Source organism: Antechinus flavipes, chromosome 2 (genome assembly GCF_016432865.1).
Source record: "Antechinus flavipes isolate AdamAnt ecotype Samford, QLD, Australia chromosome 2, AdamAnt_v2, whole genome shotgun sequence".
Taxonomy (NCBI): domain Eukaryota; kingdom Metazoa; phylum Chordata; class Mammalia; order Dasyuromorphia; family Dasyuridae; genus Antechinus; species Antechinus flavipes.
In genome coordinates, this window is record NC_067399.1 from 468,030,837 (window position 1) to 468,057,717 (window position 26,881).

The 26,881-nt window shown below is 34.0% G+C and overlaps 1 protein-coding gene across 8 annotated transcripts in view; it reads left to right on the forward strand.

Annotated features, from left to right (window-relative positions):
* The window catches only part of GAPVD1 (GTPase activating protein and VPS9 domains 1), an 88,368-nt gene that overhangs the window by 57,966 nt on the left and 3,521 nt on the right, over positions 1-26,881 (forward strand). For 5 of the 8 annotated variants that reach the window (XM_051979637.1, XM_051979641.1, XM_051979638.1 and 2 more), the window contains 12 exons: positions 256-333; positions 1,204-1,571; positions 3,084-3,171; positions 4,180-4,260; positions 8,549-8,671; positions 10,604-10,733; positions 13,482-13,591; positions 15,834-15,993; positions 17,750-17,937; positions 19,362-19,575; positions 21,072-21,144; positions 26,230-26,427. In XM_051979637.1, coding sequence (XP_051835597.1) covers positions 256-333; positions 1,204-1,571; positions 3,084-3,171; positions 4,180-4,260; positions 8,549-8,671; positions 10,604-10,733; positions 13,482-13,591; positions 15,834-15,993; positions 17,750-17,937; positions 19,362-19,575; positions 21,072-21,144; positions 26,230-26,427 — 1,811 coding nt within the window. The remainder of the gene's footprint in view (positions 1-255; positions 334-1,203; positions 1,572-3,083; positions 3,172-4,179; positions 4,261-8,548; positions 8,672-10,603; positions 10,734-13,481; positions 13,592-15,833; positions 15,994-17,749; positions 17,938-19,361; positions 19,576-21,071; positions 21,145-26,229; positions 26,428-26,881) is intronic. The other 3 variants (XM_051979640.1, XM_051979643.1, XM_051979644.1) reach the window with 1 other exon arrangement.

The window sequence follows — 26,881 nt, forward strand, 5'->3', positions numbered from 1 at the left end:
GGCTCTTAGACAATTTCTTACTTGAACCTTCAATTAGCTTGGTAGAATTTGTCTACAAAGCACAGATGCATTTGAATTGTCCTGTAAGACTGTGCTGGTAAGAGAATGCCTCCAGAAATTGGACTGTTTATGAATTTTTATTCATTTAATTCTGAAATGTATTCAGAAAGTAAATAATCATTTATTTGGGCAGGGATGGGAACTGAAAGTGCTAAAATATATTTATTTTTGACTCAGTTTCATTTTGTATTGCAGGAGCCCACCAGCTGACTTCTCCTCCTTCTCAATCAGAGTCTCTGCTTGCAATGTTTGACCCCTTGGCTTCACATGAAGGTAAATTATTGAAATTATTTCACCTCTTTAGAGTTCATTGGTTCATTGATGTCTAGCAACAGCTGTTAAAAAAATTAAATACTTTGTTTCTAAATTTCTAGTACTGAGCCTTTCAGAATTTAGCTAGTTTGGTCCTGAGACAATAGACTCAGCATAGTTATTATATCTGCTCTGGAAACTTTACTCACTAAGTAGATCCTGTATGAACTTGTACTCTACTGGAAGAATCCAAGGTACTTAATTACTAATGTGAAGCATTCCAGAAGAGCTGTAGTACAGTTTTGAAATGATCATAAAGAAGAAAATAAATATGGATCTTTGAGTTAGCTTTTTTTTATTGCTCTGTTTTGTTTTTTATATTATTTATATTTCTAGTATATTCCTACCCCATCTTCCTCCTGGAAAATCATCTCTTATAATAAAGGAAAATTAGGAAGAGGAAAAAACTCTAGTTAGTAAATCTAACATTGAAAAAAATTTGAAAATTATATGTAGAATTCTACTTCTATAGTCTTTCAGTTCTGCAGAGAATTTGAAGGAGGTACCTCGTCATGTATCATCGTTAAGGCCAAATTTGATTATTATAATTTTTCTGGGTTCCTTAACTTTAATAGATTTTAAAATTTTTTTATATTTTTTACTTAATAGTATTTTATTTTTTCCAGTAAAGATAGTTTTCAACCTTCACTTTTGTAAGATTTTGAATTCCAAGGTTTTTTTTTTTTCTCCTTCCTTTCCTTCCTTCCCTCCTGACCAAGATAGCAAGCAATCTTACAAATTATTTGTACCCAAAGAAAAACATCATCCTTTAATTGAAAGCCTTTGTTATGTTATTTGTATTATCAGTTGGGAAATTTTTCTTTATCCAAGGGGCTTCTGCTGTAGTAAGGCCAAAAGTTCACTATGCTAGACCATCACACCCACCACCTGATCCTCCAATCCTGGAAGGAGCCATGGGAGGAAATGAAGCCAGGCTACCAGGCTTTGGCTCTCATGTATTGATTCCAACGGATGCAGAGGCATTCAAACAGAGACATTCCTATCCTGAGCGATTAGTCCGCAGCAGGAGTTCTGATATTGTATCTTCTGCCCGGAGACCCATGAGTGATCCTAGTTGGAATCGGCGTCCTGGGAATGAAGAGAGAGAACTGCTTCCTTCAGGTGCCATTGGATCTCCTTTAGTGGCTGCACCTCCATCTTCATCTTCATCTCCTAGTAAAGATTCCTTGAGAGGAGAGGTGAGGAGCTCCAGATTTAGTAGAACAATGTTTTGGTAACTGTTGGTTTAAATGACCTCCTATAGGACTACTGACCTCTCAAACTAACATGGAGTCTGTTTGGCCAAGGAGGTGGGAATATCTGTGATTGAGTACAACTTGATGATCCAGTTCTTCAACCTTTGGGTCTGATGATCCCTTAAGATTCTTAAATATTATCAAGAACCCTAAAGAGCTAGGAAGTAGAGGCTATGACCCCATGCTTGTGTTGGTTATGTTTATTTATATTTACTGTATTTGAAATTAAAACTGATAAAATTTTAAGATATTTATTCATTTAAATAATGAATTCATTATATGTTAATATAACATTTTTGTGAAAAATAACTATTTTCCAAAACAAAGAGTAGAATAACTATTTTACATATTTTTGCAAATCTTTTTAACATCTGGCTTAATAGAATGTAATCAGATTTTTTTTATCTGCTTCATTCAATTTGTTGTGACATTTTGTTTTGGTTGACGTAAATCTGGTCTCACATAGGTACACAGTTGAAAAGCAAAGAGTATTTTAATAAGCCAATTTCATCTTAATTTTATTATAAAAAATTAATTTTGACTTTGGAGACACCCAGGAGTTGGTAGATCACTTTTAGAGATCCAGTGAGCTAGTGAAACTATTCCTTATTATGCTAAATACCCTGACATTTAGGATCCCTAGACAGTTTGTTTTTTTTGAAGTGATAGTAATTCCACAATTCAATTCAGTAAATGTTTATGAAACAATACACTAAATGCTAACATATAAAGATGAAACAAGATATTGTCCTAGTACTCAAGAAGCTTAAAATCTAGTAGGGGATATAATATATACACAACTAAGTCTAGGACTTTTTCAAGAGTCATGATTTTGTTCGTATGAACTCTTCTGCTTCTATTGCTGCTGCAGACAATAGTTCTCCTTGCTTCAGCTCATATTTCCTCGGAGTTTCTTTGAATAGAACCCTCATGTAACTTTATGGCTATAATCCTTTCCAAAATCTGATCCTCACACCACACATGCAAAATTCAGCACTTATTAATGATAGTAATTTAAATTTATATGGAATTTTAAACTTTTCACAAAACACTTTTCCCATGTCTTAACTTCATTTAATTCTCACAATATTTTTATGAGGTATGGAAGAGGGATTAATGTTAACTAACTTTTCAGTTAAATGGAGGCAAAGTAGTTCTGCTAAGATAATGCTAAGAAGTTAGTGACAGAGAAGGATCAGAAGAAATGTCTTATTCTTACTCTGTTGCTTTTCCCATTATATCCACTTTCCTTTCTTTTCTCTGTGGAATCCCAGAATATGTATAAAACTTGAAAAACTTTGTGTATTTTTAGTCAGTGCCATTTTATATGTAAGGTAGAGTACAATGATATTTCTGGTGAACCCTTATCCTAAGGATTTTTTAATTCTTCATAGATATCTTGAAAATATTTTGTACCTATCTATACTGCAAATAAAATGCTAAATCTTTCTGCAGACTGAAGAACGAAAAGATAGTGATGATGAGAAGTCAGACAGAAACAAACCTTGGTGGAGAAAACGTTTTGTTTCAGCTATGCCTAAAGGTAATTTCATAAAATTATCAGAGTGCTATAGTTTAGGATCAGAGAAATAAGAGTTCATTGATTTCAGTAAGTCAGTATTCCAGGTTTTGTGGCAATTAGATTATAACTTGTCTTTTAATGTGTTTTAAGTGGCTTATCTGAGATGGATGTTAAGATAAAGCTTTAGGATGTTAAGGTTACTGCTCTGCGACCCATAGTGTATTGATTTCTCATAAATCTGGAGAATATGTAGCTTTGGGATGTGTAAATATGAAATATTGCTGAAGTTCACTTAAAGATATTTTGAACAGGAATATCACTTTTCAAAACTGAATTAAAAAGAATTTTATCCCATTATGGGATTGAGCTTTAGAATTCAGTTATTTTGAATACCTGGAATAAATTTAAACTTTTCATCTTAATAAATTGAGAAGCTGTATCCCTTACATCTTAGCATGCTGGTACTGAAATTGAATTGTATGAGACCATGTGCTTTTCTGTGAACATTTTGGCATGATAAAGATGTTGATATTTAAGTTTGCACATGTGTTTGTACCTGAAAAAGAGATGCACCAGGAGTAGAAACAGGTGCCACTTTCACAGGCCTCCCCTTGGTAACCTGGGACTCCGGAGCTATGGATGACCCCTTTCATTCATAATTAGGGCCTCTTGCTGAAGAGAGAATGGCGTTCTGAGCTTTGAATGTGGTGTTTTTGTATTTTGTTTTTTTTCCCCTGGCAGGTTTCAGAGTGCAATGGATTCAACTTGATCTCTGTTGGTTGCCCTTAATTGATACTTTCTTATAAAAGAATCTCCAGATAGACTCTTGAGAACTCAAGTTCAGTTGTTTTTAAGAACATTTGTCTGTGGAAAGGATTTACACAGAGAATTTCTTAGGTTTTCAGCTTTTAAAACCTCCTTTCATTTAGAACTATTGGCACACCAGTATCTCCAAAATGACTGACTACTGTCTTCCCAGTACAGTGCAGTATGTTGTATGTCACACTACTGACTTTATTTAATTTCCAGCTCCTATACCATTTAGAAAGAAAGAAAAACAAGAAAAAGACAAAGATGATCTGGGGCCTGACAGATTCTCAACACTTACAGGTTTGTAGACCCATGGACTTCCTGGCTCCTTCATTCCCAGAGCACATATTCCATAACACTTTTTCTTGGGTGCCATAAATGTTATCTCTGTAGAAAAGTATGTTTGTGTGTATGTGTGTGTGTCTTTGTATGTGTATGAAATGATGGGGAATATTTCCTTCATAGCTCCGTAGCTTCTAATAGATGATTGTAGTGGATTATTAGTATGCTCTTGCTGCAGATCACCACCACCATCATCATCGTCATCGTCATCAATTTCAATTTATTATGAAATTTCTAAAACTGAACCTCTAGGCGCATTAACACAAATTATTATCTTTCAAAAAGACATTCCCTCTTGGGAGAACCCCTAGTAGATCTCAAGAATAAGGTCCACACCACGTCTTTAGCCCATGTATTTAATTGACTTCCCTAGATTTTATAGAACCCTAATTTTCTTTTTTTTCAGTCAATACCTTACCCTTCAAGTTAGTCATACTTACTGTAATACCATTATGTTAAACTGGAATTTCTATAATGGAATTTCAACCTAAGTAGCAGATAACACTAGGAAAATGTACTTATGTTTTACTTAATTTGTATTGCATATAAGTTTAGTATCTTATTGAGGACTTAGTATTTTCCTTTAGCAATAATACTTGATGTGATTATTATGAAACCTGGAGATAAGGGAAACTAAATGTGAGTGAGTCCCTGTATAGGAATATCCATGCAACTTCCTGGCCAGTGTCATCTAGCAGTGATGTCATTACTATACTGGATGCAAATCCCATCACAATCTTGAGACACTTCTTTGTCAGTTCATGCAGCCAATTAGCTGTGAAGTTGATTGTTCTTAAAAACTTTGCTTCTTCATCTCTTCCCCGACCAATGTATTTCCCCAGTTTGTTTTCTAAAAACTCCTTATTGATATTAGGCAGGCTGTATTTATATAATTAATTAATTAACCTAGAGTTTTGAAAGTTTTTAACTTATTCCAGTAACAATAGAGAATTTGGGTAAATTTACATCTAACTCCAATTTTTTATTGTGTTAGATTATAAAGATTTTTTTAAAATTAAAAATGGTTTGTTTAAATTGGAAAAAATCAACCCTGGGTACAAGTGGAATCCTATTTTAATGATTGCCATTTTAATGACTATTTAGACATCTTGTTAGGTAGGTCATGTCAATAATTGCTTTATTGATCAGGATATAGTTAATTCTCTTAAATGAGAAATTCTGTAAAAGCTGTTTCCCAAGTCATAGTCTTTATTTATCAGTTTATATAATATTGTGCATAGTACCTATATTTAAATACCCATGTAATTATGTATAGTGACAAAATGTTAAGTGATTTTAAAAATTGTGTTGATGGCCTTTGTATTTAATTTTATTAATTGCAGATTTATATTAGGTGAGAGGAATAAAGAATATTCTCTGGCTCTTGGTGCCTAAGCTAGTAGGAAAATGAAGTGTTATTGTGAGTTGCTTTGTGAAAAATGGGTATCAGACTTGATAGGTAATTTACAAAATAGTACCAGGAAGCATAGAGTAGTGGAAATAGTATTTAGCTTAGGGTGAGAAAAATTAGACTCAAGTCCTGTATTTCCTATTTTAGTAGCTCTGTGACTTTGAACAAGCCACTTTCTTCTCTGGGCCTTAATTTTCACATGTATAAAATAAAGCCTGTTTTACTGGATAATTTCTAAGGTCCTTTTTAGCTCTAACCTTCTGTGATTTACAAAAGAAGAGATCGGGTGAAGGAATAAGCATTTATATAGCATCCACTATAAGCTATGCATTTTGCTAAGCATCTTTTTTTTTCTTTTTAAAAAAAAAACAACAACAAATAGTGTCTCATTTGATCCTTGCAATAATCCTGGGAGCAAGGTGTTATTATTATTATTCCCATTTTACAGTTGAGGAAATTGAGAGAGATGGAGGTGAAATGGCTTGTCCTGGGGTCACATAACTAGTAAGTGGTTAGAGGCCAGATTAAAATTCCTGATTCTAAGCCCAGCATTCTTATCCATTCTACCATTAGCTGTCTCAGTGAACCCCAGCTTTAGGTGACTCTTTTCCAGGTTACACATTTAGTATAAAGATAAAGTTGGGATTTTAATAGTTTTCTTGGGATTGCAAATCCCATTTTTTAACACTAACTCTTCCCAAAGTATCTCACTTGAGAGGACTTGTGCTTCATTTTTATAATCTTCATCAGCATGTGAACCAAAAGCCAAGAAGTATTCTTTTTCAAAAAGCAAAACATTTTATCATCAAAGAATCATCAACACATTTTGGAAAGTGTTCAATTTTATTAGGAATTTATTTTAATGTAGTACTTGCGAATTGTGGCCCCTCTTTGCTTTAGTAGACAATCTTAATGAGTTACTCTGGCCAAAAATGTTCTTTATCTGGTGATCAATGTAGAGGCTCTTCACATTAGGTGAGTTAATTGTCTAATAGAAAACTAGTTTATAACAAAATAGTTACTACTGGGCCTGTTCCCAAAGCCTTTTCAGTTTTTCTCTTGGCTTTGTCTTTCTCTGATAGACATGTAGTGTGTCATTTGGCCTTTGGAACTTGACCTGAAAAGAGATTGTTTTCCTCTGGCATGGGCTTCTAGAATCTAAGAAGTTATAAATAAAAATAGGGCTTACATTTCTATATGAGGAATAATAGCTTTTTAACCATGAGAACATTCCATAAATAAAATAAAATGAAAGGGAATGTTTCAGTAGGTAGTGATTTTGTCATGCCTGGAGGACTTCATGGGGAAGTTTGCGGGCCATTTGTTAAGGATGTTTTGGAGGGAATTCATATTTAGGTGCAGAAAGAACTAGACAGACTGAGATTTGAATCCCTTTCAATTCAGATTCTGTGAAATGGACAGAACTTTATCTTTTCCATCTCTTTCCCATATAGTTGTTTTATGGGATGCAGTACCAGTAAATGTGTTTACTTTATTACAGTTTAAAAAATTCCCACTCTGTAGCATTGAGTTATCATATTTTTTTATTCTGAGTTTAATATTCTTTATCTAACTCCTTCAATGTTTACAGTAGCCACTCTGAGTACTCAAGAATTATGTTAGCAGTACTCCAATGCTTTTACCAATCTGGAAAGCCTTCAAGGGTAGGACCAGTATCATTGGGGTACAGTCCTAGCTAGGTGTGGATAGATTTATTTAAAGTTTGGATTCCCAGAAATTTTTTTAATGTGTTTAAAGTTTGGTTTCACAGAAATTTTTTTTTTTTTTGGCTATGGCAATATATTAAACCATCTACTAAGGCATGGAAGGCTTGCAATCTATACTGGTAGAAAGTACCCATAAATTAAAATTGTAAATCCTTTTAAATATTGAATGTAATATAACTATTCTGTTTCCCCTTTGAATTTGTTAAAATGGGATCCTACTTGTAAATTGATCTTCAAAGGTAACTACATTTCCCAGATCTCCCAGGATAATTGTATTTGTGATCATTGGAGGTATATTGTCTCCCAGGGACTTGTGAAACTCATCTAGTAATTAATTATTAATTATTGAGTGACTCCTCCCTTTATTTTGACTATGAGCCTATTTTGGAATGGTTTATTTTGCTGGATAAGTGACCACCCTCTTAGTAAGTAGAACTATAGTTTGATGATTATGAGATTCATACCAGGTGCAATTACAACATTCCTTGAACATCTGCAGCTGATCTTAGAATGCCTCAAGTAGTATTAAGTGCACAATTATGCTGTACCCTAACAGCCACATGGTCTCAGTTTGTGGGAATGTGAGGCAGCCTTGTTCAGAAGTGGTGTGGAAGAGTAATTTATGAATAAAAGATGGAACTATTTTCTTTTCTTTAAAAAGAACTTAATTCTGAGGTCTGAACAGTTTACCTTTTTCCCCCTTCAGCCTGGAGATGTCTCTGAGTAAATGGAGTCTACATAATAGAATTGCATTTGTGAAAGTCTTGTTCAGTATGCACCTGCTAATTCAGTTGATTTGGGTGTGACTACTTAGGAACACATCTCACCCTCTTACGTCTTCACTGAACTTTCATTGTGTAGAATGCTGGCGATGATGAGATGTGGAGCTGCTCATCCCAATTTACTGCTTGAGCAAAGCTCTCATTATTAGAAATGGGGATGAGTAGGCAGCTGCATGGTGCCTCTTAACATTGAGATATGTGCTCTTTTTAAGATTTGCCTCCTAATTCGCCCTTGGGATTTTCTTGTTACTGGTATCGTACTAACTTCAAAAGCAGTGCATATGGAAATGAACCAATTCTTGTGCATGTTCTCCTTGGTTCCTCAGATGATCCTGCTCCCAGGCTCAGTGCACAGACTCAGGTTGCTGAGGATATCTTGGATAAATATAGGAATGCCATTAAACGAACTAGTCCTGGTGAAGGAGCTGTGGGGAACTATGAAGGTGCAGGTAAGATCTAACCCTGGCCTATCGTCATCTCCATCTAGGTTTCATTCTTCTAATAGACATTTCTCAGTCACTGAAGATTGGAGCAAAAAAAAAGAACTTTAGAAGTTTTGAAGTGGGTGCTAGTCTTGGAAATGAAAATTCAATTTGTGGCTTTACCACTAACTTCCTTTGACCCCTAGACAAGTCATTTAACCCATCAAAATGCCTTCATTATCTCACAATTTCTTAGGGAAAAATGAAGGGGTTAGACTAAATGATTTTTGAGGTTTTTCCAACTTTGAACAGTGTATGTTCTAAGGTGACTTTTATCTTTTGTGTTTTTTTATGCTTTGTTCTATAATATCCCTTTCAGTTGTAAGATTTGGTGATTGTGATTCTAAGCATGATAAAAATTTTATACTGATTTTTACAAGGATTTGTTGGTATAGGAAATGTTAGTTGTTTGGGCATTTTGGATAAGTGATTCCCAGCCTATGGCCTATAGACTTTTGAGGAACTCTGGAGGTATAATAGAAATCCATATGCATATCAAGCACTGTCAATTTATTTTTATTTGTCCCTAACAAAATAGTGTTGTAAAGCATAATAAACAGAGTATATAGACTGAATGTTTTGAATATGTAATCACAATTTAAAATGTGTGGAGGTGGTTTTATGAATTCTAAAATACAAATTATTTAAAAGCGTTACTGGTTCTATTATCACAATAGATTTTCTCAATAAATATGTACTAAGAAATAGTACAGCCATTTTAATGGGGTGCAATGAAATTTTTGACATTTAAAGGTTTTCATAGTAAAGGTTAGGAACCACTGTTTAGAGAAGAGAAGAAAGTGGGAAATTATGTTTTTATTTTCAAAATAGGAATTAATTCTTAGTTTTTAATTGAAAATTGAATTGATAGTTCCTCCTTTTTTCAATCTAGATAGTTATGTGTCCAAATGGCCTCAGTGTTGGTTCTTGTGAAAGTATGCAATTGATTTTTAAAATCTTTTTGGAGATGATTTTAAGGTCTCATAGAATCATGGCTTTAGAAGTTTGTAAGACCTTAGAGATCATTTAGCCCAACCCACTTGGTTAGCATGGGCTCTGTCTTATAGCTCTGTTAAAACAATTTACCTAAGATTGAAATGTGTCAATTGAATTTTAGGAATTTAGGAAAAATGAACGGAATATACCTTTATGATGTCTGTAAATCTTTCCTTCTGATAAACATTGAGCGAGGAGATGTATTGTAGTGAAGAGGATAATAGAGTCAAGAAATCCAGATTCTGGTCTCAGTTCTGATAGTAATTACCTTTGTGACCTTACACAAGTAATCACTTAATCTCCATGGGGTCTTACTTTTCTCATCTCTAAATTGAATGGGTTATATTCGATAAGTCATAAGGCCCTTCATGGTGCGGTTAATTCTGTGATTCTCAAGCATTTTCTCAGTCATCTTCTACTTTGTCATGTTGGTAGTTGTAATTTTGTAATGATATTTTTTTCCACCTGCTTAACAGGGTCATCATGGCAATCAAATGAAAGACATGTCATACAAAGTATTTGTAACTTTAAAATGCTAGGAAATGTCAATTATTAATACAGAATTTTAAAGCTTCATTAGTGTTAGTAATCTATCAAATAGTAATTAAGCAAATCTATGTTTAGAACTTGTGCTAGATTAGATACACAATTTAGGTAGGATATAGTTTACCCTTGTAGACCTTAGTCCAGTAGACCTGAACTTAGTGATAGTTGCCAATCCTAAAATAAATGAGTTTTAGTATTTGAAGTTTTCTTCTGTTGTAGAGAAGTGCAATTTCCATATTGGTTTTCTCAAAGAAATGTGTTCACAATTCAAGACACAATTTCATTTAAAAACTCTTGACTCTTCAGCCTCTCTAAAACTAACAGGCTTGTGCTTTTGGGGGAATGGGTTTTATTTAGAAGTTATGGGGGATGGTGAAAGTATACATGACTCTCCTCGGGATGAAGCCCTGCAGAATATCTCTGCGGATGATCTTCCGGATTCGGCCAGCCAGGCGGCACCCCCACAAGACTCCCCTTTCTCTTACAGGTATGTGGGCCTTGGGGGCTGCACTTGGCATTTCTACCAGCCTTACAGTCACTTTGGCCATTTGTTTGCTCAGTTACTGTTTAATTTGGTGCTGCGAGAAAGTTTCCATAATGTACATAGATTCAGCTCTCTTGACTAGTACATAGATGGTCTAATAAGAGGAGTAAGCTATTTACACCAATAACCTCAGGATAATGGTGAATGTAACAAAACCCAACATCAAATCTTTAGTTGATTGATATGCTAAAGAAAAGGAAAAAATTGAAAGAATTGTTATTAGATAGCTAGGTAGTGTAGTGCATATAGCTCCAAGCCTAGAGTCAGAAAGAGTTGACTTCATATACCCTGGAGAAGTCAATTAATCTCTGTTTGGTTCACTTTTTTTATCTGTAAAATGGAGTTAATAGCACCTCCATCTCAGGATTGTTGTGAGGATCAGATGAGATAATAATTGTAAAGTGCCTGGCACATAGTAAATGCTACATAAATAATGTTGTCTTTCTCATTGAGATAAAGTGATGTATCTTGCACATCCAGTAGATGAATGAGTTAAAAAAGCATTTATTAAGGATTTACTATATTCTAAACATTGTGTTAAGTTCTGGGAAAGAGATTGTGTTTAGCACACAGTAAGTGCTTAATTAATGTTTACTGATTAAGTGAAATAGAAAATGTGAGGCTTTTTTTTTCTTTTAAGAAGTCCACATTCTTATTGTAGAAGACCAAATATAGAAGAAGTTTAACCACAAGACTCATGGAAAGACCCATAAGTCCTAATAGATTAGCAGTGAGATAGATGATAAGGCCTGGGTTCCTTAGGATAGATATTTCAGCAAGTCAGATAGCAGTGTTCTGGAGGGTATAATGTCAGGGCATATGGTTAAGGTCTAGAGGACATCCACTGCAATGGTAAGGCAGATAATAAGGCTTAGTAGTCCTCCAAATCACTGGCAGCGTTGTAGTTTGTTACTTCCAGCTTTTCCAACTAGTGTTAGCTTGGATGTTTCTATGACTTTTGCTTGAATATAGATGTTTTTCCTATGATATACTGATATATTGTAAAATATGAAGTTCTTTGTGACAATGCCAGCTCTTCTCATGGAATGTGATTTTGGACTTTGTGAAGATGCATCATTTTTGTGCTGAGTTGGCTGATCAGAGCATTTTACTACTGCATTCAAGAAGGAAGACTATCCATCATTTATTTGAAGACTCTTCTCGAATTTTATTCATTCAGGCATGTACATGCCTGAAATGACAAAATGACAAGTATATTCTCTTAATTGAGTATATTCAAGATGGAAGCCTGGACTTGCCAAGATTTCTCAATCTACCAATTGTTACCCTGCTGATTAATATGGAAAACAATGATACAATCAAAAGAAACCTGGAATAAACTTTTAGAAACTGAAGGATTTGAGGGCACTGTATTGTTTCTCTCTTAATGATCATGATTTTGAAAGAAAAAGCCTTTGAAAAATAAATGGCTAGCTGTATAGTTATTGGAACAAAGATTTGATTTATCACCACATCAAAACATCCCAATTTTGCCCATTAGTTGAGAAATTCCTTTAGTCAGAACTCTCTTAGATGTTTTCACTTTTTTGATCTATTTCATAGAATCATAGACTTTGAGAATTAGGAGGAACCCACAGCAGTCATCTAGTCTAAATTCATACATAGGAGACATCTTTACTATAGTGATTATCCAGCTGCTGCTTGAAAACTTTTATGGAGAGGATTCCCATCACCTGCCAAGACAGGCTATTCCACTTTTGGACAAATAATTATTCTCTACAAAGTTTTCTCCTTAGTCTAAATTTGCTTTTTTTGTAACTACCACTCACTGCTTCTAGTTCTGTCTTCTAGGACCAACAGAACCATTTTAATCCCTTGTCAACATGACAGCCTTTCAGAGGCTTGAAGCTGTCAGATACCTGAATAAAGCTATTGTGTCTCACCTGGGTCTTTTCTTCTCTAGGCTAAACATGTCCAGTTCTTTCAGTCTATCCTCTTATTGAAATATAGTTAAGACCCTTCACTATCCTAGTACCCTTCTCTAGACACTTAGCAATTTAACAACTCCCTTCTTAAATCTTTTGTACCAAGAATAGGTGCAGTACTCTATAGATGCTCTCTGATTAGGGCAGAGTACATTAGGATTCATTATCCCTATTATCATTGTCTGTCTTAGTTGTTTCAGTCCTCAAAAAAAAATTGGTTGCCATGTCATATTATATGAACTTATAAAGTCCACTAAAACTCCTAGATTTTATTCATGACAAATATTATCTAGCCATATCTTCTTCATTTTACTTTTGTGAAGCAGATTTTTTTTGTATCCAGGTGTAACACTATATTTGTCCCTATTAAGTTACATCATATTAATTTCAGTCGAGAACTTTGGTCTCTCAGGTTCTTTTCAGAACCTTCCTATATCACCTAGTGTGCTTGCTTCTCTTCATATTGGTTGAGCAGGCTGTTTTTACTTTTATCTAAATCTTTTTTTAATATCTAAATCTGAAGCTAAATTTATCTAAATCACCAACAAAAATGTTGAGTAGGAAAAGTCCATGCACAGGATCTTCACTGGAGTAGGCTTCCTGCCATGTTGACATTGAACATTATGTGCTCTTTGAATCTAACTGTCCATCTCAGCTCTTTATTTCTGTAGTGGATTATAATTTTTAAAAAATCTCTCGTTCCTGAATAATGAAACCAGTTTCCTGTATTTTTACTTCCTTCTAGGGATGCCAAAAAGAAATTGAGGCTTGCACTTTGCTCGGCAGATTCTGTTGCTTTCCCAGTGCTGACTCATTCAACAAGGAATGGTCTACCGGACCATACAGACCCAGAAGGTAAAGTGCTGCTTGATCAATGGATAATTATATGTTGTGTTTTCCCCCGTATTAATACTTATGACAACATGATTTATGAACCATTTCCTCCAGTAAGGACCTACTCTAATGCCTCATGCTTATGCAGAAGTGACCTTTAGTTCTTTAAGGTTAGTCAGTACAGAGTATGATGATTCACCAGGCATTAGATTATTAGAGCAACTGGACGGTGCAATGAAGAGAGAACTGAGCCTGGAATCAGGAAGACCTGAGTTCATATGTGGTCTCAGACACTTAATAGCTGTTTGATTCTGAGCAAGTTGCTTCACTTTTCTTATCTGTAACTAATATAGCATTTGAATCAGAATTTGAAGGCAGATCAAGCTAACTCACAGTGTTTAGAACTGGGCCTGAAATTAAAATCTGATTTCAAATCTTGATTCAGATGCTTATGACTAGTCTCTATTTCCTCTTTTGTAAGATGAGGATGATAAGAATGAATAGCAACTACTTCAGTGGTTTATTGTGAAGCTCAAATGAGATAACATGTAAGGAGTTTTGCAAACTTTAAACTGATATGTAAATAATAGTGATGATTATACTATTATTATTATTGTTCATTCTTATCTATAAAATGGGGATAATAAAGGCATCTGTCCCCCAGGGCTGGCATGTGGATCAAAGATAATAATTATTATAAAGTACCTAGTAGAGTTCCTGGATAGAAGTGTTATATAAATGTTAGTTATTGTTGTTATTATTATTATTAGAGAGTAACTTTTTTTGGCTACAGTAACTCAAAAAAAAGTGTAAGGTTTATTATCAGTGTCAAAATAGAGAGGGAATTCCCATGTGGACATAATCAAAATCTTTGAAGAATGCATAATTCATGTCAATACTTAATATGTGTCAAGTTCTAAAGGATGCAAAAATGAAATAATATATGATTTCCATTCGTCAGCAGCTTCCAGTCTAGTGAATGTGTCTAGGATATGGTCACAGGGAAGGATAATCTCATACTTTTGTAAAAAGATGATGGAAAGAAATGCTACCATAAATATTCCCAACTTATGAATAAGTTTTGTTCCAAAAATAATTTGTAAGTCAATGATTTACAATACAGTGTATGGTTTTTTTTCCTGAGTTTATTATACACATATGTATTATACACATATATAATAGTATATTATACACAGTGATTCTCTATCTAACCCACAAAAATACAACTAACTTCTGTGTTCCTGAATTGTTTACTTTTAAAATGTTCAAGCATCTTAGATTTCATTGGTATAATGATCTGTTGAAAAAGATGAAAGGGTCCTTTATGTCTTATTTAGTAGATGACTTTTGTGAGTTTTTGTGACTGAAAAAGAATAAGTGTACATGGATTGAAAAGTTTCATCATTTAGTGACTAAAAGTGATCATTATTAATTCTTTCCTCAGTCTGCTAGTTAGGTCCTCAGATAACAGACATAAAGAACGCCATCATCTGACCTTTATTTAAATGTGTTCTATGTTGCTAGAACCTGCTTTAGCTTGTGCTTCAATACTATAGTCTTCAAGAGCCCAGTGTTACTGTCATGTCATAATTTGAAGATTTTAATGTGATTGTACTAGTTATGCATTGTATGAAAGGCAGTTATCTTTAAAAACCCTACTCTGATAACTTATCCTGAGTTTCAAGTGACTTTAGCTTTTGTTAAAGCTGTGCCAATTGATTAGAAGTAGCATTTATATAATAATAGCGGGCATTTCTATAGTTTTTTGTGGTTTGCAAATATCTTTACAAATATCTCATTTTAGTCTTACTACAGCCTTGGGAAGTAAGTGCTATTATTATTCCCATTTTACAAATAAGGAAACTAAGGAAGGTGAACCCTTGCCCAGGGTCGCACAGTTGATTAAGTATTTGAGACTAGATTTGAACTCAACTTTCCTAACTCTAGATCTAGCACTACCTTTGAATCTGGGCTTGGCATTGAATCCTGTGTTTCTTGTCAGAGCCCCACTGTCAGCTAAGTACATAGAAATTCTTTAATAGAGGGTAATGATGAAATTTTTTTGCCAATGCACCTCAATATAACTATCTACTAAGGCATTGAGAAGGTGGTCTGGGAGACCATGTATGCATTGTGGTAGAGCAGATGTGATATTGATCTGGGATTCTAAATGCTATGGCTGTGTTAGATATTATTGTTTTTTGCAAGTTCATGGAAATACATGGCAGTAGTGTAAATTGCTTATTTTTTTTTTAATTGTTAGACAATGAAATTGTATGCTTCCTAAAAGTTCAGATAGCTGAAGCAATTAATTTACAAGACAAGAACTTAATGGCTCAACTTCAAGAAACAATTCGCTGCGTGGGACGCTTTGATAATAGAACTTGTCGGAAACTGCTGGCATCTATTGCAGAAGACTACCGGTACTTTATCTACCCATTCAGTTTTTAAAGTCAATTTTCAGCTTCCTGTGAATGTAGTTGTTTTCTTTTTTTTTTTTTTTTCCCTGTTGAATCTTTTAGAAATGAATCAAGATGGTAGGATTTAATTTTATTATGGAAAGAATTGGTAGACCTGATTAGAGAAGAGAGATTGAGAAATGGTGCTTTCATTAGTATTGTAGAGAGATAAGTTATGGAGAGATGTACTAGTTTTTGGTAGTAGCAGGCCTGGAATGTATATTTCTTTAAGGCAGAGGTCGGGAGCCTTTTTTATGTCAATGTTATTTATAACATCATTAGTGAGATATACAAAATTACCAACTTATAAACTCAAGCAGTGGGAGGTTGTGGTTCCTAGCTTTCAGCTCATCATCACCTGCAGTTGCCTTAGCAAATTATTTCACAGGCCTTATATGGCCCCTGCTTAAGGTGATGTTTGAGAGACAGCAACATTGCTGGAATAGATTCATCATTTAGGGAAATTCTCCCTTTATTTAATTATTTAAATAATTTAATTTATTTAATATTTATGTGAATTTACTTTTGCTCAAAACAAAGGTTGTATTGTATTAGTTGTAAAATCATTGAATTTGGAGACAGGAGAACTGAATTTGAATCATGGTTCCTAAACATACAGATAGAAGACTAGACAAATCACTTTTCTAACTGAATGCCAGGTACCTCATTTTAAAATAGACATGGATTGTGAAGGAAGTGCTTTCATATCCCCGTTTTGATGCTTCTAACTGATGGCTTTCTAACTGAATGCCAGGTACCTCATTTTAAAATAGACATGGATTGTGAAGGAAGTGCTTTTTTGACCTGAAAACACTATAGAAATGTGATTATTACAAACAGTAATGATAAAGGGTGTGAGGGCTTTGATCTGGAAAAGACTTTGGCTAAAGGAACCCAGAACTGTATTAACATGCCTATTCTGTAATTCCTCTGGACTCGTATAGATTGACTTTCCTTTGTCTCCTTTTTTGCAGATTATGAGCCAGTCTCAAAATGTTGTCTTTGCTTGTGATATTCTTCACTGTTATGCAAGACAGCAAGGCTTGACCCAGAATTACATTATCTGCAGAAAGAGGATTGAACTGAGTCATATCTTAATTTCCTTCCTAGCTTGCTATATGACTTCGGGAAATCACTTTGTTTTCTCTCTTTAGTTTTTATCACCTTGCAGAATGGTGAAATGTAAGAATTGTAGAAATCATCTAGTCCAATCCCTTCATTTTGCAAATGGAGAAACTGAGCCAAAGTCACACAGCTAAATAATGACAGAGCTGCCTCAAATCAACACTGATTTCTGATTTTGTAAATTAAAAGAATAATAGAATCTCAGGTTAGAAAGGGACCTTGGGTATCATAAGCTAGTTCAATCCTTGGCCATAGGAGGAATCTTCTCTATAGTCTCTTTGAAGATTTCTGATCATTAGAAACTTATTACCTTCTGATAAGCTCAGTTTGCTTTTGGTCTGTTCTAATTGATAGGAATGTTTTCCCTATGAAAGTCCATCAAATCTATAAAAGCAGGACTTACCTCTCTTTCTTTAAGGCCCCTTCTAGCTTATCTCTGTGTATTGTTTAGGAAGAGTGATTATTTTTTGGAGTATTGGTTTATGAGCAAGTGCCAAGAAAACAATTTCTTTATAAAGACAATATCTTGGTCCTAAAAGAGATTTTACTATGATTGTCTATATCTGGTGTTTTTCAAAGTATTTTTCTTCTTTAGGAAAAGGGCTCCATATATTGCTTATCTCACCCGTTGTCGCCAGGGTCTACAGACTACACAGGCCCATCTAGAAAGGCTATTGCAGAGAGTTTTGCGAGACAAAGAAGTGGCTAACCGGTATTTTACCACAGTTTGTGTGAGATTATTGCTGGAGAGCAAAGAGAAGAAGATTCGGGAATTCATTCAAGGTAATTGGCTTTGGATTCAAATTTCAGTTTTTTGGTTCTTTTTGCTGACAGATTGCATGGAACCTGTGATTAGAGACAGGAGATCGAGGTTTCATATCCCAGTTTTGATGCTTCTAGCTCTGTGACTTGGGCATTATGCATACTCATTATACATATTCTTAATTCAATGCAATAAAGGTGTTTTAAGCATATAAATGCTATTTTTATTATTTAACATATTATTCAATATATAATAAAAAATAAAATCATTATAAAATAAATTATTTGATTTTTAATTTAATTTAAATTAATGAATACTTTATTTAAAGAATAATAAATTTAGTTAAGTTAATGAATGATTTGCTATTTGATGAGTATTATTAGTAGCATCTTCACTGCCCTCAAGGATGCTACTATTATTAACATCATCCCTGCCCATCATCTCTTTCAATAGAGGAAGTAGATACGTAGAAATAAGTGTGAAAAAAAGGTTGAATGTTATAATGACCACATAATGTGAAGTGCTTTAGGAAAATCTGAGTATTGTTTTTGAAGGAAGGGAAAGATTGCAGTAGATGGTGATAAAGAAGGAATCTCTGTCTTGCATGGGAAACATTTAAAAAATGGATTTGGTTTTTTTTTTTTTTTTTTTTTTGTATAGCCTTTTATTTTCAAAATACATGCAAAGATAGTTTTCAGCATTTACCCTTGTAAAGCTTGTTCCATATTTTTCTTTCTCCCTTCTCCTCACCCCTTTACCCTAGACAACAAGCAATCCAATATAGATTAAACATGTGCAATTCTTTTAAATATATTTCCACATTTGTCATGTAACACAAGAAAAATCAAATCAAAAAGAAAAAAAAAAGAGAAAAAAAAAGCAAGCAAACAACAAAAAAGGTGAAAATAATTATGTTGTGGTCCACATTTAATCCCCAAAGTTCTCTTTCAGGATGGAGAAGGCTCTCTCCATCACAAATCCATTGGGATTGGAATGAATCACCTCATTGTTAGCATGGGGAATATTGAAGATAAAATGTAGGCAAGCAGGAGAGGAGGAGGAGATAGGAGAACAGCTAGTCCAGTCTGGCCAAAATCTAGAATTAGAGAAGGCTAGATAGATAGTTTAAAGCCAGAGTTTAAGGGGCAGTCAGTTTAAGAAGTTGATAGTTGATAGTTTACTTATTAGGCATAAAGTGCTATTGAAGATTTCTAAGCAAGAGAGTTTCTACCCTTGCATCTTTAAGTTTTTATATACTCGCCTTTTGTCCTGTTTTCACCATCTTCACTGTAATCATTTTTAAAATCAGGAGAATACAGAGACCTGGGACTACAACAGAGTTTGGTATCTTTTTTTTAGCTGGCAGTTGGGATCATAGCCAGAGTTAGCTTTTTATTTTTCTCTCCTCCTTAAATTCTACTTTGTGGGTTGTTTTGCATTGAAGACTTTCAGAAGCTCACAGCAGCTGATGATAAGACAGCTCAGGTAGAAGATTTCCTGCAGTTTTTATATGGTGCCATGGCTCAGGATGTCATCTGGCAGAATGCTAGTGAGGAGCAGCTCCAAGATGCTCAGATGGCAATTGAGCGAAGTGTGATGAACCGAATTTTCAAGCTCGCCTTCTATCCTAACCAAGATGGAGACATTCTTCGTGACCAGTGAGTGCTAACATTGTTCTGGGCCTGTGTTTTGCTCAGCTGTCTAGAAAACGGCAAGATATCTTTCGAGAGTTGGGGAGGTAATAGTGGAGTGGTCATTGGTCACTAGGTCAGAACCTATGAGTTTGAGTCTCACCCTCACTTTTTATTAGTCATGTGACAATTCATTTCACCTCTCTGAGCCTCAGTTTCTTCATTTGTAAATTGATTATAATACTTCCTACCATACCTGCTTCACAGACCTGTTGTAAGATAAATGCTTTGCAAATTCTGACTTGCTAAAAAAGTGAGAGTAGTTATTATTGTACTATCTAAAGAAGACTCAAAAGCAGGCTAGCCAGCACTTGGTAGTATTTATCTTGTCTTATAAAGCAAGACTTCTTTTGGGGAAAAAAAAGGCACCTTATAATACTTTTTTAAAATGTTTACACTTCCAGTGTTGCAGAGTTGATCTGAAGATCATGTGCTATAATTTGTAGCCATAATTGTGATACAAGTCATTATTATTTATTTTAGAGTACTTTAAGTCTTTAAAAAATTATCTTTTTACTGATTCTTTTGTTTTTGAACATATCATATCTGAATATATTCCTTCCCCTTTCCTACTTAGTGAGCCATCCTTTGTAACAAGGATTAAAAGAGAAAGGAAAAAAACATAGTTCAGCAAAATTAGTTAACACATCAACCATGACGGACAATATGCACTACATTCTGTATCCATAGTTTGCCATCTCTGGAGTGGAAAAAAGGGAGGTGCATTTTTTCAGCTTTTTTCCTAGGGCCAAGCTTGTTTATCATTTCTGCAAGCTATTTTGGAGGTTTTCTTCGTTTTATATTATTTTCAGTTATATTTATTGTTTTCCTGTTTCTGCTTACTTCACTATCAGTTTGTATGTCTTAGGTTTTTTGTATTCTTCATGTTTGTCATATATAATATTCCTTTGTATTTAAATATGTGCCTCAATTTATTCCATTCCCCAATTGATAGAATCCTACTTTGTTTCCAATTTTTTTGATATCATAAAAGGTGACATTATAAATATTTTTATGAATGTAAAAATGTAAAACCTTTCTGTCTTTCACTTTCTGAGAGGTAGTTACATGCCTAGTAGAGAATGGGAATCAATTGGTCAAAGTGTATTTTTCTTTTTTAGCATAGTTTTAAACTGCTTTCCAGAAGAATTGGGTCATTATCATCAATTCTTTATCATGTTATTGACAATGATATTGTTATTCATTTTAATGTTATTATGATATTATTGATGATATTATTATTTATAGTAATGATAATATTGGGTCTACCTATAATTAATTTCAGTGAATTTCAATACACTCTGAGCAATTTGTATACTTGACTTCAATTTTGAATTTTAAATATCTTTTGAAAGATAAATTTGAAAGCAACTGATGTTATTTTAATCTATATCTACAAACAGGATGTGTATAAACCTAAAGAAATAAATGACAGCTATTGAAATATTTTTTGTTGTTTTTAGGGTTCTTCATGAACATATCCAGAGATTGTCTAAAGTAGTGACTGCAAATCATAAAGCACTTCAGATACCTGAGGTAATATAATACAACAAACTTTATGCTGAATAGTTGGGTGGTGGTAAAAGTTACTTGCTAATTTTAATTTACCAATTTTCAAATAATTAATATTCTAAGATCTATAGCATAGTTAAAATATGATTTTAAAAATTACTCATTAGGTTTCAAGACTATATTATCCCTTAAAGTGGTTGTTTTGAGCACAAGATACCATCAAATAATACTTGGATATAGAAAAACACTGGTCTGGTGGAAAAAGTCTCAGTCAAAAAACTCAGTCCTGGAGGCAGCTAGTTGGCACAGTGGATAGAACACTAGCCCTGAAGTCAGGAGGACCTCAGTCCAAATCTGGTCTCAGACACTTTTAACATTTCCTACCTGTATGACCCTAGGCAAGTCACTTAACCCCAATTGCCTCAGCCAAAACCAAACAAAAAACTCAGTCCTGATTTTGGTATCAATTAACTTGGAAGAAGTCATATAACCTCTTAAAGTCCATTTCATCATCTGTAAAATGGGATAAGTACCTTACAGTGTTTAAGCTTGCAAGGTAGTTCTAAGGTTGCTGATATTATATGGAAAAGGAGATTAAATTAGTCACATGCTAGAAAAGTTTTTTCTTTTGTTGTTTGCCATTTATCTTTATCATAAAAATGGGATATAGAAAATAATTCCAGATGTTTGTTTTGGTTTTATAGAATCATGGTATATTAAGAAATAAATAGGACATTAAAATAAAAAACACAGAATATCCTGCCTAAAAAGAGACTTTGAAACATGAAACATTTAATATTAGAACTAGAGGACTCTTAGAACATAGAATAATTTCAGATTTGGTAGAGATATTGGAATAATATGGATTAAAAAGATAATAAGGATATTTGAGTGGAAAACTTTGGATTAAGAATTTTTTTTAAGAGTACTTTAAGGCTTTAAAAATTATCAGTAAAAACTGATATCTTTTGTTTTTGAATATATTGTATCTTTGTATATTCCTCCCTTATTTGAGAGAGAACACTTATATGTCTGTGATTTAGTAACTTATATCAGCAGCTTGTTTCGATTATATTTTGATTCCTTCTCTTCTCCAAAATGGGATTATTTACAGTCTGATGGGATAAGGATCTTAGTAATTTGGAGGTCTCAGTTCCCTAGGCTCAGAATCTTCTATATTTTTATCTTCTATATTTTTATGATTTATGGACCCATATCTCCACTGAAGTCTTTGTTGTATACTTCTCATTACTTGTTGGTAATCTCAGGCTCTCAAATATTGTGTTATTAGCAGGCCTTGATGGCTAGAAAAGCTTTAAGGATTAGTATCAGGGATTGATGTGAAGGTTTCAGGACCAATCTAAGTGTGGAGAGATACCAGAATTTAGCCATCAAAGGATTTTCTTTTGACCAATCTAAGTGTGGAGAGATACCAGAATTTAGCCATCAAAGGATTTTCTTTTGTTTTCTTTCCTTTTGTCCATAGCACCTTTTATAACCACCCACTAAGACATGGAAGAGTTCTAAGCAATGTTGCTGGAAGTACTATTCTCACTGACTAAGGTCATGAATCTTGAAGTAATGAATTCTGTGTTCTGTGAACATTTAAAAAAGTTTAGTGCATTCTTCCCTTGCTTAATGAGCTCCAGAGATTCTCTCTCACAGTAAAAAATTCGTATTCTTCTTGGTCTTTAAAGTCCTTTATAACTTAGTGCCTACCTACTTTTTTAGGCTTCTTGCAGATAACTCCTTTTTGTATCCTCATACTGCTATCCTCACACTCTGACCCTTTCCTTGTTCCTTATACATCCTTAGTCCATTTTGGGTTTTTTTGTGCTTCCATGTAGACTGTCCTCCAGGCCTGCAATTTACCCTCTTCTCACAACCACTTGTTGAGATCTCCAGCTTCCTTCAAAATTCTACTCAGTAACCACCTTCATTAGGCTTTTCCTAATCCACTCGGTTTATAGTGTCTCTGCTTTAAAATTATATTCATTTTTTCTTTCCCAACGTTTTCCTCCTCCTTTCTTTCTCTTTTCCCTTCTCACCTTTTTTTTTTTTTATGAAATATTAGTTCCTTTAGGTGAAGATTATCTTGATTGTATTTATAGTCCCAATACATATGACAGTGCCTACCACTTAGTAAGGACTTAAATGATCATTTATTGGAAAAAGAAAAAAAAGGAAGTGATTGTACTTTTGTCCTGTGACCTTTTCAGACCAAATCTGAAGTGTTAGGAGAGAGGACTTAGGACTTAGCAAGTATTTAAAGATTTGTTTAGCTTGAGAGGGCTGCTCAGTGGTATAGTAGATAGAGAGCTCTGGACCTGGAGTAAAGAAAACTTGAATTCAAATGTAGCTTCAGAAAATTAATAGCTCTATAACCCTGGGCAAGACACTTAACCTCGTCTGCCTCACTTTGCTCATTTGTCAAATGATTTGCAGGACGAAATGACAAACTACCCTAGTGTTTTTGTCAAGAAAACTCCAAATTGGGTTATAAAGAGTTAGATGTGAATTAGCTTGGAATAGGATGAATTTATGAACACAACAGCCATATTTATGGATTATTACATGGAAGGATTATTAAATTTATTTTGTTTGATTCCAATTCCATGAGGCATAAATAAGAACAATTGTGAGGAATTTTATAGAGGAAGATTTTAATTAAAAGTAATGAAAATTTTCCCCAAATTAGAATTATCGTAGAATGAAATGACTGTTATAGAAGAGAATGCATATTATTAGAAATCTTCAAGCAAAGGCTGGCCAACCATCAATGAGGGATATTATAGTTTTCAGCATTCGCTTTTGAGTTCCAAATTTTTTCTCCCTCCTTTTCTTCCCTTTTTCCCTTCATCCTTCTCTTCTTTCCTCCCTCTTTCTTCCCCAAAATAGCAAGCAATCTGATATAGATTATACATGTACAATCATTTTAAACATATTTCCATATTATTCATATTGTAAAAGATAAATCAAAACAAAAGGAAAAAAACCCAAAAAGGGGAAACTATGGTTCTTTCTCGCATGCAAATGACAAATTTTTTTTTGTCCATTTATTTGTTTCTCTTCTAATTTTTAAAATAACTTTTTTTACCACATACATGGCAAAGGTAGTGTTGGGTTTTTTTTTCCTGAGGCAACTGGGGTAAGTGACTTTCCCAGGGTCACACAGCTAGGAAGTGTTAAGTGTCTGAGGCCAGATTTAAACTCAGGTTCTCCTGACTTCAGGGCTGGTGCTCTATCCACTGCATCGACTAGCTGCCCCCAACGATAGTTTGCAACATTCACCCTTGCAAAACCAAATTTTTCTCCCTCTCTTAAATTCCTCCCATAGACAGTAATCAATCCAATATAGTTTATTAGGTTTTCTGTTTGTTTTTAGTGTGGCCTTTGGAGTTAAGTAAGTAAACTAGGCACCTGTTTTTGCAAGAATGTAAAATAAATTTTTCCTGCATTCAAAAAAATTTAAAATAAAGAAAAAATCTATGGGAACTAATAAAATAAAAACAGAAAGAATACAGCCATTCCACAATTGATAAATGGTCATATGAAGAAATAGTTTTCAAATGGAGAAATTTTTTTTTATTTTTTTTTCAAATGGAGAAATTAAAGGCATTTTTAGTCATTCAGAATTCTTATAAATTTGAGTCAGTTTTTTAATATATTTTAGAAATGAGGCCTTTATCAGAAATGCTGGATATAAAAGTGTAAACCAAATTATCCATTTTGCATTTCATAATGTTTTCTAGTTCTTCTTTGGCCACAAACTATCTCTTGTTTTCCTAATTTGCTTATAGCATCACCCTTTATGTCTAAATCATGAACCCATTTTGACCATGTCTTGGTATAAGGTGTTAGGTGTTGGTCAGTACCTAGTTTCTGCCATACTATTTTTCAGTTTTCCCTGCAGTTTTCCTGCAATTTTTGTCAAATAGTGAATTTGTTCAATTTTGCTAAATAGTGAAACTCCAGAAGCTGGAGTTTTGGGGTTTATCAAATACTAGATTACTCTAGTTCAGGGGTCCTCAAACTACGACTGCAGGCCAGATGCAGTAGCTGAGGACATTTATCCCCCTCACCCAGGGCTATGAAGTTTCTTTATTTAAAGGCCCACAAAACAAAGTTTTTGTTTTTACTGTAGTCCGGCCCTCCAACAGTCTGAGGGACAGTGAACTGGCCCCCTATTTATTTGAGGACCCCTGGCTCTAGTTAGTGATTTTTGTGTCAGGTGAACCTAATCTGTTCCACTGATTCAGTACTCTTATTTCTTAGCCAGCACCAAATGGTTTTGATGACTAGAACTTTATAATATAGTTTTAGATCTGGTATAGTTAAGCCACCTTCATTTGTGTTTTTTTTCATTAATGAAACACAAATTCCTACAGAGATGAATATTAAAAACTATATATGTATTGGGAAAAATAAAATACTATTGAGAAAAAAAATAAAATCAGATATAAAAACAAACAGATGATACATTTTTGCACAAGTGAGTCTTTTCCCCTCTTTTATGATCTCTTTGGGATACAAATCCAGTAGTATCACTGTTGGATTAAAGTTTTTATATAGTTTTATAGCTCTTTGGGCATAGTTCCAAATTGCTTTCCGGAATGGCTGAATCAGTTCACAATTCCAGCAACAATGCATTAATATACCAATTTTCTCACATTCTCATTGTCTTTCCTTTCATCTTAGTCAATCAGATGGGTGTGAGGTGGTACCTCAAAGTTGTCTTAATTTGCATTTCTCTAATCAGTAATGATTTAGAGCATTTTTTTTCATATGACTATAGATGACTTTGGTTATAGAATGAATACTTACTTCAGGAAAGGACTAGATGCATTTTGGTCATCTTTTAAGTTTCTGAATTGAAATCTGAATTTCAAATCTGAAATTCTGTCACCTAGTATGATTTTAAAGCTAATTTCCATAGAAATGTTTTTACAAAGCACATCTCTTTTTCTCTGGCAATTAAATATTTGTTCTTCTGTACTTGTTAAGAGTTACTGATGTGAAAGTGGCATATTTGTACACTATAGTCTTTCACAGTGTATTGCTGGTGTGGGTCTTGTTTAGGCTGATGTATGAATCTCTTCTCCCCTTTAGGTCTATCTTCGGGAGGCACCATGGCCATCTGCACAATCTGAAATCCGCACAATAAGTGCTTATAAGACTCCCAGGGACAAAGTACAGTGCATCCTGAGAATGTGTTCCACAATTATGAACTTGCTAAGTCTGGCCAATGAAGATTCAGTCCCTGGAGCTGATGATTTTGTTCCTGTTCTGGTGTTTGTTTTGATAAAGGTGAGTTAGCTACTTATATTTTTCCATAGATTGATGGTATCATTGATGAGATTATTTTACTGATGCAGATCATAGCCTCTTCTTGCCTTCTTTTGTGGTAGGATTTTTGTCCACATCTTTCTGTGAGCCACCTAATTTCATACACACCTTTCTGTTTCTTTTAGTATTTTGAGGATATATGTGCAGCAACATTAAGCTGCCTTTTTTTCTTGCACTCTCACTATATAATTAGCTTGAATCATTTTATGGCTTGAATAATTTTATGGTTTTTGTGTCATTGATGATCTCTTTTATGATATAGATCACTCAATTACCACTGTTAAATAGAATAATAATATAGTGGGTTTGTTAAGCTATAGAAGCAGGGTAACAGAAAGATTACAAATGAAGGTAAAATTTGCTCTTTACAAACCCTATGTACATTATCTCATTGGATTGTCATTTGATTTATAGG